The 17389-nt window shown below is 38.4% G+C and overlaps 1 protein-coding gene across 3 annotated transcripts in view; it reads right to left on the bottom strand.

Annotated features, from left to right (window-relative positions):
* The window catches only part of LOC121315804 (mediator of RNA polymerase II transcription subunit 23-like), a 37210-nt gene extending 30146 nt beyond the window's left edge, over positions 1–7064 (bottom strand). For 2 of the 3 annotated variants that reach the window (XM_041250236.1, XM_041250237.1), the window contains exons 1-4: positions 6833–7057; positions 6364–6395; positions 5811–5898; positions 2200–2324 (exon numbers count right to left, since the gene is read on the bottom strand). In XM_041250236.1, the coding sequence (XP_041106170.1) occupies positions 2200–2324; positions 5811–5898; positions 6364–6395; positions 6833–6871 (284 nt within the window). In that variant the 5' untranslated portion in view covers positions 6872–7057. Of the gene's footprint in view, positions 1–2199; positions 2325–5810; positions 5899–6363; positions 6396–6832 lie in introns of all 3 variants that reach the window. The other variant, XR_005950320.1, reaches the window with a different exon arrangement.
* Between the last annotated feature and the right edge of the window lie 10325 nt (positions 7065–17389).

The raw sequence follows: 17389 nt of genomic DNA, 5'->3' as shown, positions 1-17389 counted from the left end.
TGACAGCATTGTTAGTTACATAGCCAATGGTCTTCTCCCTCTGTCTGCTGTTGAAAACAATAATTTTTCATAACATGCTCAGCTTGGCTGAACCACATTTCAGCATGCCCAGTAGGAAACACATGAGCCAGACGCTTATTCCTCAGCGCATTGCCAGTGTCAAAGATCATTTGAGGGTTCAAATGCAACAAGCTGAAGACATCTGTCTTACTACAGATCTGTGGTCAAGCAGGGATACAAGGTCATTTTTTGGGATCACAGGCCACTTCCTTTTGGATTTTGCTCTTCAAAGTGTCATATTGTCTTGTCAGCACTTTAAAAGGTAAAGTAGAAAACATCTTTAGAAAGTATGAGGAGACCATGGCATGCTACAACATAGCAAACAAGGTATCAGTGATAGTGACTGATAATGCTGCCAACATGGTGAAGGCATTCACTTTATTCCCACCAGTAGAGGTCCAAGATGGTGAAACTGATGAGTAGGAGGATGAGGCAACTGAGCTTGAAATGGTCAATGTAAGTGAGGAGCTAAATTATTTTCCACCTGAACGGAGTCCATGCTTTACTCACACTGTACAACTTGTCTGTGATGCCATGGAACAAACAGACCCTGTAAAGATATTGATGACAAAGGTTCACAAACTTGTGGCATTTTGCCACAAATCTACAAAAGCCACTGAGGTCCTAGAAGGACACTTCAAACTGAAGCTTGCAAATGCTACCAGGTGTAATACCCAGTGGAAGATGATGAGATCCATCCTGCGAGTCCCTGGAGAGATTTTGTTGGAGCTTCACACCCCCATTCAGTTAACGCCATATAAACTGAAACTCACAGGACAACTCTGTGAAGCACTGGAGCCATTTGAGGAAGCCACTGATAAATGTCAGGTAGATAAGGTAGTCACAGCCAGTTATGTCATAGCATATGTTCGGGGTCTCCGTCATGCTGTGGCAGACTTAAGGGCAACCTACAACAGTAAGCTGGTGGTGACCATGCAATCCTCAATACAGAAACACCTTTCCAAGTTTGAGAACATGAAATGTTTCCAGATGACCACCACCCTTGACCCACGTTTCAAATTGGACTGGTGCATGGGTGAAGAGAAAAACAGCATCAAGGAAATGTTGACTGACAAGGTCAGCTCTCTCTCCTAAAATGACTGCCATGGCAAAGGATTTCTCAGCCCCACCAAAGAAGCACACAAAACTTTTTGCATCCATGAGTAGCCAGTCCATAACCCCACCAAGAATTCCTGCTTCAAATGAAATCCCATCTTACTTGAGCTTACCATGCTTATCAGAGGATGCTGACCTACTGGCATACTGGAAGGAAAAACCTAAACATCTTTCCTTACTTAACCCAACTTGCCTGCAAATACCTTGCCATACCTGCCTCATCTGCCCCTGTAGAGCATACTTTTAGTGTGGCAGGCAAGATATTCAGGCCAAAGAGGTGTAATTTAAGTGATAAAAAATTAGAGGAACTTATGATGATCAACTGTAACAATTCTGAATAAAAATGCTAGTCTAAAATAAAGTAAAACCATATAAAGAACTAAGAATTGTTACTGTTTTGTGGGTTTTTAATATTTAAGATATAACAATATTTACAGGACTTGTGTGGGTTTTAAAAATGAGTGTCATGTAACAACATAGGAGTGAGAAATTAAAGGAGTAAATAACGGATGAATAAAGAAAAACTAATAATTAAGGACTACTGTAGCTCTTAAACATCTCATTACAAAAATGCAAAAAAAGAAAGTTTTGAAATCTTTGAGCCATGCTTAAGATACAGTATTTGAAAGTATATATTAACGCTGTTGCAATCAATATTGTTTATAGTGAGGTATAAAATAAATGTGGCATTTGACCTTTTTAAAATGAGTGGAATTTCATGGAATTTCACATAATTAAATTATATTTCCTTTCAATCCAATTCAAATTCCAATTTTGTATTCTGGAGACTTTTTCAATTCAAATTCCAATTCTTGAATTGAATTGGAGTTTACCAACACATTCGGAATTGACCCCAACCCTGGCACCCACTATAATGCTCCTTGTGAAGCTTTGCCATTATTGTTGCTGAATAACTGAACTCTCATATAGTTTATCGATCAATTTCAGTCAGTGTAGTATTACTTGGGAATATGAAAATGTGCCCTCCTTTACCACAACAAATCAAACAAGGCGTTTCCTTACCTTGGTGGCAAGAGGCCTGTTTCCACAGCCATTGCCAGGCAGTCGTAAAGGAAAGATATTCTTTTCGGACTATGCTGGCCATGAATGAATCGAACTATCCACTGCACGCACTGGTCGTGGGATTCCTAAAACACATATTTCAGTTTAGTGATTTGGGAAAAACTACAGTACGTACTTCTCTCAAACAACATCTAGATTCACTGCTATAGTATGTACACACAGTGTATAGCAAACAACCATCACATACATTTGGAACCCTGGATGGTAGGACAAGGGCATTTTAAACGCATGTGGCTTAAAGATTGAAAGAGCACAATCTAGGGTACCTCTTAAATACATACTATAAGTATTGTAGGGATGCACCGAATCCAGGACTTGGTTTCGGCCAAAATACCTATTTTTTGAGCAGGGTTCAGTTCGGCCAAATACTTAGGATTCTGAGAAACGAATCCGAGTCCTACATCTGCCCAGATGCACACCTGTTTTAATATATCCCGCCAATGTGTGCAGTTCTTTAAATAAAAGACACAAATCCGGTATTGAACGTAACTTTTGTATTTAATAACGAGAACACATTTGACGAGCTATGTCAAGGCTCTCAACTCCCTATTACTGGTGGAGCACGCACTGAACATGTCATGCAGCTGCTGAATGCAAACATACCCCTGAATGCAGCAGCACAGACATATCACACTTTTCATGGAGTAAAGTTATGCAGTAAACCTGTGGCAAACATGACATATCGATATTGTCCGTTTAAAAGAGAACTAATTGCGTATAAAAGGTGAACAATTAGCTTGTTGAGGAGGGCTCGCTGGAGGTCACTTCGGGTGCTGTATGGAGGTTGGCGGTTCCTGTTTGTTATGTAGTCTGGGATGGAAGGCATTGTGTGATGTCATCAGGAAGTTTTGGAGCTGAGGGCTGTGACTGTGATGGTGTGTTCGAACGAAAACAATTTGAAAAGAAGAAAGTTTTCTATATTATCAGCGGCTGTATGAGGAAAATGTTAACTAAACTACTTGCCAAGTACTTGGAACAAACTACGTGCCGGAGGCAGATGAACAAACAAGGTTAACTAACCTGTTTGTTCCAGCAGAACAGGTCGTACAGTTTTGAACATGGGTAGTTTGGTTTTAAGTTATTGAAAGGATTCCCGCATCGTTGTTTCGATTACTAAAGGGAAATTGACATTTCTGTGACTGGTTAAATATCCAATACAATCTCTGTAAGGAAGAGAAAATAACTCTAACATAACTGACTTGCAGCATATTAAATGAACATTACTCTGTCTATCAGAACTGCTAAAGTATTACCGTCAATCCTTGTGTATTACAGACTCGTGTGTTGTTTTCTTTACTTTATTATTTTTCCCTTTATTTTGTTTTGACCAGTAAATAATGTTAAATATTGCTTTATAGTATACTGGTGTTTTTTGTTTCTGTATTTTATTTTAGTAAATTGTTAATTAACTTTTTGCTTTGTTGATTAATTGTTGGGTATGTATATTGCGTTGTGTGCGTTTGCTGAGACTACTGAAACCCGGCTTGCAGTTTAATAGTGTAATTTGGCTCGTGAGGGTATATTCCCGCAACCACTAGCGTTGATTACTAAAGAGGTGTCTTTGGTAACACAATGGTAAAGTTAGTTTGTCTCTTTGAAGGACTGTATTTAAAGCAGGTTTCCAATAGGGATGAAAAGCTTTTCATTGTCTTGTACTGTTTGTTACTACCATAGCAATTAACTGCAGTTGTCTTTTTTTATTTTTTTTGGTTTAATTAATATTTTGTTCTGTGCATGTTTTGTTTCTTTATTTTGTATTTTTGTTTAATTAATAGCAGGGTAAATGGACTTGAAGCTGGGTCCACAAAAACTTTTTTTTTTTTTATTATTATGTTTTGGTTCTCCAATATTTTGTTCTGTATGTTTTGTTTCTTTATTTTGTACATTTTTGTTTAATTAATGGGTATATACTTATAATATATATATATATATATATTTTACCTCATAAGCAACTTGTTTGGTTGTTCAATTAATTAATGGTCCCCTTTTTCTCTGGTTGATTATATAGGACTTGATTAGGATGATGGGTTTTCTGGTCCTGGTAATGTGGTTAAGTTAAATAATTTGATAGGACATTTATTACTATCTGGCACCCTAGAGCTTGACGCCGTTACAAATCTGTAATATATAGCAATTGCAAACTGTTGTACACTTTTGTGCTTTGTTGCTTTGTCTTAGACGTGTTCTAGAGATCATACAGAAAAAAAATAAAAAAATCGGTGCACAGAAATATATACTTTTTTATAACTTTACAACTGTCAGATATGCAAAATGTTGTTGAACAATATGATTTAGTAAATACAATTTTACGTTACGTCATGTGCCAATACGAGTCGAAACGTTTGGGAACTGCTGTGTTTTATTAAAATAATTTGTAAACTATTTTGTAGCCTATTTGATACGTGTTACACGCACAGTGCATTTAAATCAACGTGGGTTTTACTTCGCAGGGAGATTCAGGTCACTCATCACGGTAACTTTTTTCCTAACAGCGCTCAAATAGGGTTGTCTCCAGAATCTCAGGACACTAAGGCAGGTCAGTTTTTTTTAAACTCACCTCTAATCTCCAATGCATTTGACATTAAAAAGTGAGTGTGCATTGCTTCAGCAGTTTAATAAATGTATTTAATTGTTTAATTGTGGTGGCGATTCTATCCTGAGAGCCTTGTAATAACGATTAATTGTAATGCTTGAATTGTTTATAAGGTAAACAATATCTACCAAAATAGTGCAACACCATTATTACAGATAACGTTGCACCGACCTACACTCTTTCAATTAACCTTGTGATAGCAGGTAAAGTTTGTATTTGTTTAATATTTCTTGCTTCACACAGTCCTGCCCAGCCAGTGTCTCAGAAAGCCAATCAGTTGCTGTATAGGTCTGATTGACGTAAACAATCCTCCCAAGCATGTGTGTGCTTTTGGTAACAACTACGTAAAACAATTCAATTAATTTAGCGACAGTTCGCACAATTCACACTCAATTCACTGAATACACTGCAGTTTAGAGAGGCGAGTTACAAATCCTGACTTTCCTTAGTGTCCCGAGATTCTAGAGCCTGTTGGCAACCCTACTCCCAGATCAGGTGACACAGGTTGAAACGTCATTAAAGAAAATAGTGGGTTATGGCAAAGTTGCAGCTCTCCTTGCATGTAAAGATAAAGTAAACAGTTCTGTATTTTGATGTTTCTATTGTGGGGAAGGGGGGGAGGATAGGGGGGTAGCGTTAACTTGTAAGTTTCAAACTGAAATCTTATTCATGGATATTTTTCCATTCGGTAATAAAAAATACTATGAACTAAAAGGCTCAAAACAATAGACTGTGTGCATCGCTTGTTAGTAGCTGCCAGTCTATTTTTCATTCAACAGTTTCCTTCAGTTGAATCTTTGAGATGGATTTGGTATTCGGCCAAAGTCAAAAACCTGGATTCGGTGCATCCCTAAAGTATTGTTAATCGGAGTGAAAAGTTATCTATCAGAATCAGTACCATTGTATCCCTAACCTATTGGCTAAATAAAAAATAGGAACAGAAGACTTGACTTCTCACCTGAGGAAGAGTGCTCCAGTACTGTCGAAATGCTCCAAGACAACTGATCAGCTTTGTCCTCTCATCTTCAGGTGTATCCATGAACAAGCTATGATAATTTAAACAAATATGTACAACAAACACATAAGTACTAATGAGAAAAAGCTTAAATGTATAATATCTATATATCTATATAAATGACTTGCAGTTATTAGCCCTTATTTTAATTCACTATTTTATTACACAGAATTCAACAGAAACATACTTTTATTATAATTGTAATATAGCCTAACAGCTGCAATTATCTACATTTTAGCTAATCTTCTCCACAGTGTAATTAATGTAGTCTAAAATTAAGGTTTTACAAACAGATTTCTCCAATGTGCTTACACTTGATAGGAAACTAGCATATGCATTTCTATGAAAATGACAGTGTGGTAAATGCATACATTTGTGCTGTATTTGTCTATGGACAAAAACAGCACTAAATTGTGGCTGCCCATCTCCAATCATATAACCTTGCCAATTTCTAAAACAAACTGCTAAACCCAGGAACTAGTCGGTCTACACTTACCCAGCAAAGGCTTCCTCTATGATCTCCGTTTTCTAAGAGGGAGGGAGTATGAATAATAAAAGTTAAATAACTCAATACACCCCTACAGTACATCATGCAGGTTACATTACCAACCCCCCATTATTATTTGCCGATGTACTCCAGTTTTTTATTACCAAAAATATATTACCATTTTTTCTATATATGTTGTATACAACAACTATAAATATTACATACCAGTACATCGCTACTCAAGACAACATACATATGGAGTAAAAACGTTAATAGGTTACTTTTACTGTTTGAATACATCGAATAGATAAGATTTAGCCTACCATTTCAGAAAAGCGGTATTTTAAAAGTAATAGTATACTTCTTTTTTTTTATTTTTCAAATGCTAAATTTGGAAATTAAATTAACACACACACTACTAGGAAACGTTAGACTTTATCATTGTTGTACCACATTTGAGAACAAAAAGATTACTCACAACCACCTCCTCAAATATGATCTGCAGCTGGGTTTCCATTGAAATGGCCAAAAAAAAAAAAAAGTCTGAGTATTCGTTAAAATGTTAAAATTAAATAAAAAATCCTTCCATACGAAGTAATCACGTTTTATTTCTCTTTTGCATCTCTGTTTTTATCTAGCTGCTGCGTACAGGAAGGCACTAAACATTCCGAACTGAACACTATACCGTGAGTAAATAGGTTCCGCGAGTCTGTCTTGTTTTTAGAACATTCAGTTCATCATCATCATCATCATTATTATTATTATTATTATTATTATTATTATTATTATTATTATTTATTATTATTATTAGTCGTCGTCGTAGTAGTCCTATTTAATTACACGTTAGGGGACTACTCCAGCCGTCAAGGGACGGCTCGATTAAAAAAAAAAAAAAAATCGATTTCGCATCCTCAGCAAGAGGATGCTAACAAGGACTACTACATTCACCACATTTATGCACGTGTTACAAGTTATGTAATATTAACTTTTTTTTTTTTTAATGGTGCAAACATGATGCAGTGGTAATTGTTTCTAAATATGGCTAATATGGGGATTGTTAGATGTTGTATTATTTTAATATTGTATCAACTTTCATATTTTTTGTACATATTGTAGCAGCAGATGCAGGCAGACCGGCTTTGTCTCTGGCTGTATTGCATTCCAGAACTGTTAACTTGATTGTTTACACCATGTGACGGGGTGCTGGGACTTAGGGCTGGATCATGCAGTTTACATGGGGGTCACCAGGTGCTGTTCACATGAACACCAATGCGGCTGTACAGGACACTGATTGGGTGAGGAACATGATAATCTATTACATTGCTGTTAGTTGAAGGTCAGTGGGTGCTGATTGGTCAAAGCCTCACATACTTGTAACTTTGCGTTTTCTGTGCCTGGGTCTAAAAGGATTCAGAGCGGAGAATTGTTTGCTGTGAGCTGTGTTACTTGTTGTGAACCTGCTTCTGCAAATAAAGAGCCTGTCAGTTATTGAACCGTGCTCTGTTGGCAAGACTCTTCTTTTTCCAATAGCATTTCATCCATTGTTACATTGGTGATTAGAAGTAGGATAGATCGAACACCATGGAAAGTAAAGAAGGAGCTGGTGGAAGGTGCAACCGGAGCCGACACACCGCCACTGTCTGGACGGAGAACAGCAGCAAGAGAGGGCGTCTCACGAGACTGGCTGCGGGAGTGGGTTGCTGAGTGGGAGATGGAGAACAGAGCGAGAGCGGGCACTGCAGAGGGAGAGACCAGTGGAGAGCAGCAAGACCCAAGTGGTTGGTATAGAACAAGTGGGAAGTCGAGAGAACAGACAGACGGAATAAAGATCCTGGGATTTGATGGCACCGGCAGCTGGGAAGCCTTTGTGGTGCAGCTGGAGAGACTGGCCAAGGTGCACGGCTGGCGCGAGGCAGAGAAGTGCTGAGGGGGCAATCCACAGTTAATCCTGTTCAGTCGGGACCCCTCCTCCCCTACCCCCGACTGTCTGGGAGAATACACAGCTCTGAGCAGAAGGTACATGGAGGATTTCTGCAGGTGCCGTGATGGGTGTGTCGCACGGAAAGGACCTCTAGGCTGGTCGCACACCCCACTGTAGTAGTTTCCAGCCGGGGAGCCCATGGGACGGATAAGGTTCGATATCCTGGTCCCCTTTCTGTGGTCTGATCGGGGGAACCAATGGTAGCTGTGGACTACTTCACAAAGTAGCCAGAGGAGTATGCAACCCCAGATCAAGAAGCGGAGACAGTGCCGGAAGTACTGCTGGAAGGCTTTTTCTGCCGGTTTGGAGTACCACAGGAGCTGCACTTGCAGGGGCGCAACTTTGAGTCCCAGGTCTTTGCAGAGATGTGCCGTCGCCTGGGGATACATAAGACCTGCACCCCTCCACTGCACCCCAAGAGTGATGGGCTGGTGGAGCAGTTTAACTGTACCTTCTGCCCAGTTTGATATTGTCACTGGTAGCTACCAGAAAGCCTGAGATGTACAGCTGCACCAGGTCCTGTTAGCCTGCCGTACTGCCGTGCAGGAGTACCAGCTGCACCCCTGCTTTGTTGATCCTCAACCGGGAGATCAGAACTGTCATGCATATTTACGTTGTATATCTAGGGTTTATGTCACAATTGTGTCCTCGCCAATTACTATTAAAGAAAATACCCATTGTAGCGCATAATGTAATTATTAACCATAATAAACACAATACCTCAATAAGAACTAACGATTCTGGCTAAATTATCCCTAGATTCATTATGAAAAGAGATTAACAATGAATATTATGTATTTCAAATCAATCATAAATGTGTATTTGTTATAAGACAAAAATAAACCTAACAATCCAAATTATTATTACATTTATTCATATTCTCAAAGGTAGAAGAATAAAGGTTAGGCTTCATAGTTAAAAACTTATCTATAAAGAAGAAACAAAACATTCAAGGAAAAGTAATGCATTGTTAAATATTCATAATAAAGCCTTAATGTGCTCTCTGGTCATAAAGTTTTAATAAATCCTTGATGTGCTCTCTGGTCATAGAGTTCTGCATTACCATTGGTGAAACAGTCTTAATAGTTCATCATGCATTGTTCGGTTCAGTCACGCATTATGTATACATGCGCCAGCTTCCACTAAATATGCATGTGACGATATCAATATCATGGCTTCAGTTCAGTTATTTGTAAACACACAATATAAGTTTGATACTTATTCTATTGGTGCAATGTTTAAAACAAAGTTTTCTTAACATGGTTGTCCTCTCTGTAGAAGTTAGCTGTGCAGCAGCACAATACAGTATCTCTGTGAAGTCTGTACTGTAAGCAAAGCTTTCGTAGTTCCGGAGGCAGCCCATCTTCTCCGGGACAGCTTTGAAGATTACATCATTGCGTCTTTGGTGAAAAACTTTAGAGTTTGATGAATTGAGAGTTATGAGATAAGCGAATCCATAGAGAGTCCAGCGTCCAGAGGGAAGAGCATAGAGAGTGAAAATCCTTATTTTGAGTTTAAATAACACAATGTATAGGTCTTCCCTTGTACTGTAAACAAATCCTTGTTGGTCCTTCCATTGGTTCACAGTATTTGATAGACAGTTGCATGTCACACAAAAAGGGTATGTTAGAAATGGAATGTATCCACCTATTTTGTTATCAAAGGATTTTCCATTTATTATTTAAACCTCCTATTTAATATAACTTTATAAATTCATTGGAGAAGCGTACGAATTTCAATTTCATTCTCTATACAAAATTACGATTACAAACATATAAAACACGTCATAATACAATCAAAGGATAATTCAAAAAAAGTTATTTATAATATTCATTTAAAACATAATAAGAACTTCAGATTTACTGGGGAACTTACTTAAAATAACTATTAAACTTGTCTCTACAAGTTATGTAATTAAAAATGATTTTTAAGACAACCCAACCCCCACAGCATGTCACACAGACAACAGAATTAAATATCTGACAAATACTATATTAAAATTTATTTAACCATGAATTTCCTTGACAGAACCCCGCTAAGATACTCTTTGGCCTGCCACTTGATGCTACAGAGGGGGCTGGATTCAAATCAGTATTGCATCATGCATTGTCATGTTAACTACATTTTAATGTGCATAAGAATAAAAATCCCCTTTCACAAATAATAACTAGGAATTGCATTTACACTCAGAATGATACATCCTTTATCAGACTTTCAGCGTCTAGTTTTCAATGATATACAGTGGCTCTCAAAAGTATTCAGCCCCCTTGGACTTTTCCACATTTTATTGTGTTACAACATGGAATCAAAATAGATTTAATTAGGAGTTCCCTTTCAATTCGAATGACAACAATTACCAAATGGGAAAGAGACTCTCTGACCATCAATCTCTGAGCAAATATACAAAAGCTGCCCTATCAGGGCCCTGCTGTGAGGGTCCTGCCCACCTCCTGCTGAAGAGGGATATCCTCACAGTAGCCCATCGCCATTTTCTCTCTCATCTCTGAGACAGGTCGTAAATTGCTTCGGCATTTGCGTCCAAATTTGGCTTGTTTATTTGGTGCTCCAAATAAATTCTAAACCACGGTATCACGCTTTCGAGCATTAGTAAAACTGCTCTCGTTATAGTTCCCTGTTAGTTTTCTGGCTAAAACTGGTTTCGACCCTTCTTCAGGGATTAGCAAGCAGCCATTACTCTCACTACACGAGGCTTCGTGTAGCTGATGCAACGTGTGAGAGCTGTTGTGGTGCTGTACGAGACCCTGCAGGCTTGCGGCATCGTCCTCTACGCTGATTTAATCGGTCAGCGAACCAAGAAAAAAAAAAAAAAAAGCAGCTTGGGCCTAGCGCCCCTCTCAAGCCTCGACTATCCTAGCGCGGCTCCGCTTGCCCGTGACGACCATGGCGATTGAATCGGCTGCTTACCTCCGCACTGACCGCGATTTCCCGCCAACTTGCCAGGCTGAGAGAAACAGTGCCCACCCAGCCCCGGTTGACCCAGAGTCGGCGTGAACATCTTTGGCGCCGCCTACAGCTTGGCCCCGACTGTGCCTACCATCGTCACCGGCCTTGGAACAGGTCCACCCGGCACCGACTGTTCGGCACCAACAGCACATTCTCTCGACGCCGATCCCGACACCGATTGATTCGGCACCGGGGAGTAGCTTCGAGGCCGTCTACAGCCCGGCACCAACCACGCTACACGTCGGCATCGGTCTCGGCGCCGATCGACTCAGGACCGACCTCTCGGCACCGACCTTGCGCATCTCGATGCCGACCTTGGCACCGACAGCGCTCACTTCGACACCGATCCCGGCACCTACTGATTCGGCACCGGTGAATCATTAAAAAAAAAAAAAAAAACGTGTCTGCAGGCTGCTCATTGAGCATAGCAGTTTGGAATAGCAACAACTGCAAACATGTTGGTGCAGTCGACTGGATCACTGGGCTTCCACCAGTGTGACCAGTTCTCAGCCAAGCTGCCCAGGCAGGATGAACACAGATTCTGCGCCAGGTGCCTCAGGCCAGAACACGCGGCCAAGGCACTGGCAGGTGAGCTGGACTGCTCTCCCTGTAGGAAGTTCTCGAGGACAAAGTGACGGAGAGCAGCCCTATCCCCAGCAGAATCTGTCTCCTCAAGCCAGGGGAGAATGAGATTGGTGGTCCAAGGGTCTCCGCAGAGGTCTTCCAGGACCCCCCTGCTACAGTGATCAGGGAACTCTCCCACACAACTGGGTCACCCTCCCCTTCCCCACCACCGGTACAGAGGCACAGGCACCTCTCAGGGGAGGCGAGATGGTCAACGCCGAGGCGATACCACTCAAGGGGACGCTCACCAGGGGACAGTCGGTCACCGCGCAGGTACCGCTCCCCTTCCCGGCACTTCGCCGAGCTGGCTGAGACTGTGAGGGCTCCGCAAACTATGCTGGAAACCCTATTAAAATCCCAGGGCAGGCTGCCCCCTACCACTCTCCCATAAAGGCCAGTTTTGTGAAGCACCAGGACTATTGTTGCCGTATGCACAGTGTCTCCCAGCTCAGCCATGGAAGACTGTAACTCCTTTAGAGTTGCCATAGACCTCTTGGTGGCCTCCCTGACTAGTTCCCTTCTAGCCTGGATACTCACTTTTTGAGGATGGCCTGTTCTAGACAGCTTTCTTAATAATGGACTTTACTGTGCTCCGGGGATATTCAATGCCTTGGAAATGTTCTTATATCCTGCCCCTGATCGGTGCTTTTGAAGAACCTTATTCCGGATTTGCTTTGAATGTTCCTTTGTTCCTAATGTAGTTTTTGTTAGGAAATGTACTAACCACTGTGGGACCTACCAGAGACAGGTGTATTTAACCTAAAATCATGTGAAACACCTTAATTGTACACAGGTTGACTTCTAAAGACAATTGGTTGCACCAGAGCTTATTTAGGTGTGTCATAGTAAAGGGGGTGAATACTTATGCAGTCAATTATTTTCTGTTTTGTATTTGTAATTAATGTAGAACGATTTGTATATTTTATTTTTCACTTTGACCTTATGGACTTTTTTTTTTGTGTTAATCAGTGGCAAAAACTAAATCCTAATTAAATCCATTTTGATTCCATGTTGTAACACAATAAAATGTGGAAAAGTCCAAGGGGGTGAATACTTTTGAGAGCCACTGTATATAGATATACAGACTATATTAGAAACTTCTCGCTTTATTTATCGTGCTAGAACATTACAACACAGTTTAACCCTTTAAATACTCTTATGGTCCTACACTTCAGCTTATTTGACTTCAGCTTGTTTGACAATATATGACAATGTGCTTGCTGTGGTGTATTTAATACAAAATAGCAGACCTAACACTTAAACTTGTTTTTTTTTACTGAAAAATAAACAGGAACATGTAATCATAAGTGCTGTCTGTGTTACATGCTGTCAGATCATGACTTGCTATAACACTGAGCATGTGAGCTGCAGCATGCTGTTTCCCATATTACTGCACACAATTAAAGGTGCAGTCACCAATTCAACACATTTTCAGCCAGCCTTGTATTGCAGGGGCCTTGATGCTCAAAGTCAATTGTTCTGGATGATCTTGCCTTGCTGTGAGTAGTGCTGAAATAAAACTCCTTCATTGCACTAATGGGGTACTTTGTCAGACACTACAAGCTGACTATTACTAGTCTAACATATGCTTAAATCATCCAAAATTGCACCAAAATTCACAATTGTAATCCCTTTTTTCAAAATTGTCGCAGTGGGAGGGGGAACACCCCCGTCCCACACTCCCTCATCAGCAATGCGTGCCACAGTGAGATCGATGCCCCCTACTGCCTTGTAAGTGCCACATACCTTAAAACTAATTGAAAACCCTGGTTCTAAGGATTCTGCTGGCCAGGGCTGCAGTTAGTTTGCTCTGTATGACACAAGCTATGTGATTAATTTAATATCCATTATTATGTAATATGTGGTATGTATGTTTACATGCAAAATATTAGAAAGTAAAAAACTAGGAATTTTAAGTATAACTATAGTATATTATCAGAGAGAGGCTGTTACTTGCAAAGAAAATTACTCTACTAACTTAAGTCTAGTACAGATTTTTATAAGCCCTTTTTACAAACATCTCTTCAGACAGGTACAACAAATTTCAATCACTAATATTATTATTATTATTATTATTATTATTATTATTATTATTATTATTATTATTATTATTATTATTATTATTATTATTATTATTATTATTATTATTATTATTATTATTATTATTATTTTTAATAATAATAATAATAATAATAATAATAATAATAATAATAATAATAATAAAAGCATTTTCTTACTGTATACATAATAATATATTTTTGAATGAAGTCAAACATTATCCATATGATACTTGCATGAACAAAACCTGGCCTGCAATATTACAAGAATGACAATGACTTACCTATCATCTGCATGTTCCCTGTGAACAGTGAACATCCAGGAAATGACTATTGGACTGAAGCCAGCCTTTATGAAAAGGATGAAAAGAAGAGGGAAACAAACCTCATGGATAACATATAATAATGTAATTCCAAGATCTCTACAATGAACAGGTTGTACGGCGCAACATATTTGCATATCTTCAACATATTGTTTCTATTGTTTCTATGTGAAATGGAGAAGCACATGCACAGATGAAGACCAAATATTGTATGTTCCTGTAATAAATAAGTGAAACTAGTACAATCTCACACAACTACTTAAAATGTGACACTGAAATTAATCAATCTAGAGTCCTGATCGGGCTTAATTTAAAATTAAATTCTAAGAGTAAAATTTGTAATGTGACCTTTAGTGGTCAGTCAGTTGTTACTCATGCAATAGTGATGCAAGTCTGTGGATCAAACCCCAAACACATCACCACACAGCATTCAAATACTGTGTGGTGATTTCTGAGAACTGCCGAAACCATAGCCAGGATTCAAATAAGTTATGAACTTGTGCTGGATATGACAAAACATAAGCAAGCATTTTAAATATAAAAGATAATGCAAATGAAGTGTGTAATGAGATCGTAGTTCCTCAAATGAATGCAACTTGTAATAGATTAAAAGCTTAAACATTTATCAGAACCAGTTAAGATTCCATGCTTTTATCTGGCAAATGGCTGATAAAGACTTACATCTGATACATTTATCATGGTACTGGGTGAGGTAAGGTACCAGATCGGGTTTTTAAGTCTGTTCAATATAATTACATTTTTAAAATGCATAAAAATGTATTGTCCTGGAAAAATAGACTAAAAAACTATAGATGCTAATCCAACATAGTATGTAGCTGGGTGAAATAATTCACTTCAATATTGGTTATTAGTTTCAGGTGTCTACCTTAAATTGTATTAAAGTTGTATTGAAGACGTCCTTAACACAATAATAAAACAACAGAATTTAAGTTTGTACAGTATTTGTTTGCTATGAGCACTACTGTAATGGAGTTATTTGATATATCTGTATAAAAACAGTGATTGCTTCTTATATAATTTATTGATCACTTAATTAGTTATAGTTATATGTTTTTACCTCAATATAATTTAGTCTCTTGAGTGTCCAAATCAAAAATAACACTTTGTATTTTTATAAACCCTGTGTTTTTTTGTCTCCCACAGTCCTTGTGTTCTTTGCATCTATTTATTTATCTCTAAAATTATATCCTATTTTATATAGTGGATGATAACTGCTCTATGGTCATAAACAGGTTATACAGTAAATGTAACAAACCAACATTTCCCATAATTCTTGACCTAATGAATATGTTCGTCAAAACTAAAGACATAATATGAAAACCGTAAATTAAAGGGGCGATAACCCAAGTTTTGAAAATCAGAACAAATACAACTTTTGACAAACCTAATTTATGAACTTTATTTTATTTTTGTCTCTAGTGAAGTCAGTGGTGTGATATGTGGCATCTAGCATCTGCTGCACCAGAAGTGAAATTATGTGGTGACTAGTTTATTGAGTCAAAGTGAAAACTGGATAAACTACTTTATTGAGTCAAAGTGAAAGCTAGATCCACAAGAGGGGGTTGCTCCTAGAAGCTGATCAGGGGCTAAGGTTAAAAAATAAGGCTTCACTAGATGCCTGTGACTTTCTCCCTTTGCTTAACAACAAATAAACAATCAAAAAACACATTTGGACTGCAGATTTTAAAAGTACAATTTTACCATGTCATACAAACTAAACAAACAAACTAAACATAGCAACATTTAACATCAAACCAAGAAAATCACAGGATATTCAGAATTAATATCCCAGTTTCTAGTATTCTGTAATATTTCATTTTCAGAACATACTAGGTGACTGATTCATATAGTGGTGTAAATAGGGGAAGGATATTACTTTAATATGCACAGCAATAGTGTAACTAGTTTTTATGGATAAGTATACAGGGGCCACAAAAGTAGACAGACCTGGTTCAAGCCCATTTTATTATGCTCTGCCAAAAGTGTTACATTCCAAAGACTATTCATTTAAGTTCAAATTAAACTGGTACCTGTTCTGCAAGCTACAGCACCCTTTTAAATTACAAACACTCTTCAATTTCCAAGCTGACAATACAGCCAGTTTTGAAAGCTATCAGCCAGTTTTGAAGTGCCGGTCAAGCTATCAGACACTTAGCTCCCAATCAGACGCTTAACTTGTATAGATAGTTTCCCTGTTCCAGCAGTGAAATTCTTCACTTTGAGAACTGCACTGGAATAAAACGAGTGAAGACCTACACTTTCATAGATTTTCAAAAAGATTGAAAAATGTAATATTTAATAAGTATGAAAGAAATCTCCCTAATAGCTTATTGTAACAGTCAAAGGACAATTCCGAGTTGTTTAAATTATTGAGATAGGCACCTACAGTATTAAAAAACAAACAAACAAACAAAAAAAAAAAACCCTTCCATTGGACCTCCCTAATTTCACTGCAGATGTGTGTACACATGTCCCTCTCTCATATATCAAAGTGTGATGTCATTTTACTGTAGTTTTTTTTTCCTTTTTTATTTCTTACAGTAAGCCCACTGGTCCATACACACACACACACACACACACACACACACACACACACATATACTGGTACACGCATACACACACGCTTTTGGCCAAATACATTTTAATAGTAAGTAGCAAAAGAGTCTGTTCGCAATAATTGAAACAACATAGAATCGTCCTTTGACTGTGTTACAACAAGCTATTAGTGATATGTATTTTATACTTACTAAATATTACGTTTTTCATTTTTTTTTTTTCAAATGTATGAAAGTGTATTTATTCGCTCGTTGTATTCCAGTGCAATTCTAACTCTCTCAGAGTGAAGAATTTCCTGCTTGAAACAGGGAAACTATCGATACAAGAAGTATCTTACTGCGAGATGAGTGTCTGATAGCTTGACTGGCATTTCAAAACTATCTGATAGCTTTTCAGAACTGTCTGGTAGCTCGACCTCAGCACAATGCAGCACTTACAGTACACCACGCCCCCCTGTCAAGGTACGCCGACAGAAAGGTCTGCATTGTACCACATGATAGTATCTGAAA

Source organism: Polyodon spathula, chromosome 5 (genome assembly GCF_017654505.1).
Source record: "Polyodon spathula isolate WHYD16114869_AA chromosome 5, ASM1765450v1, whole genome shotgun sequence".
Lineage (NCBI taxonomy): Eukaryota > Metazoa > Chordata > Actinopteri > Acipenseriformes > Polyodontidae > Polyodon > Polyodon spathula.
The sequence above is the reverse complement of the archived record's forward strand: the minus strand, read 5'-3'. Positions and strand labels throughout refer to the sequence as shown.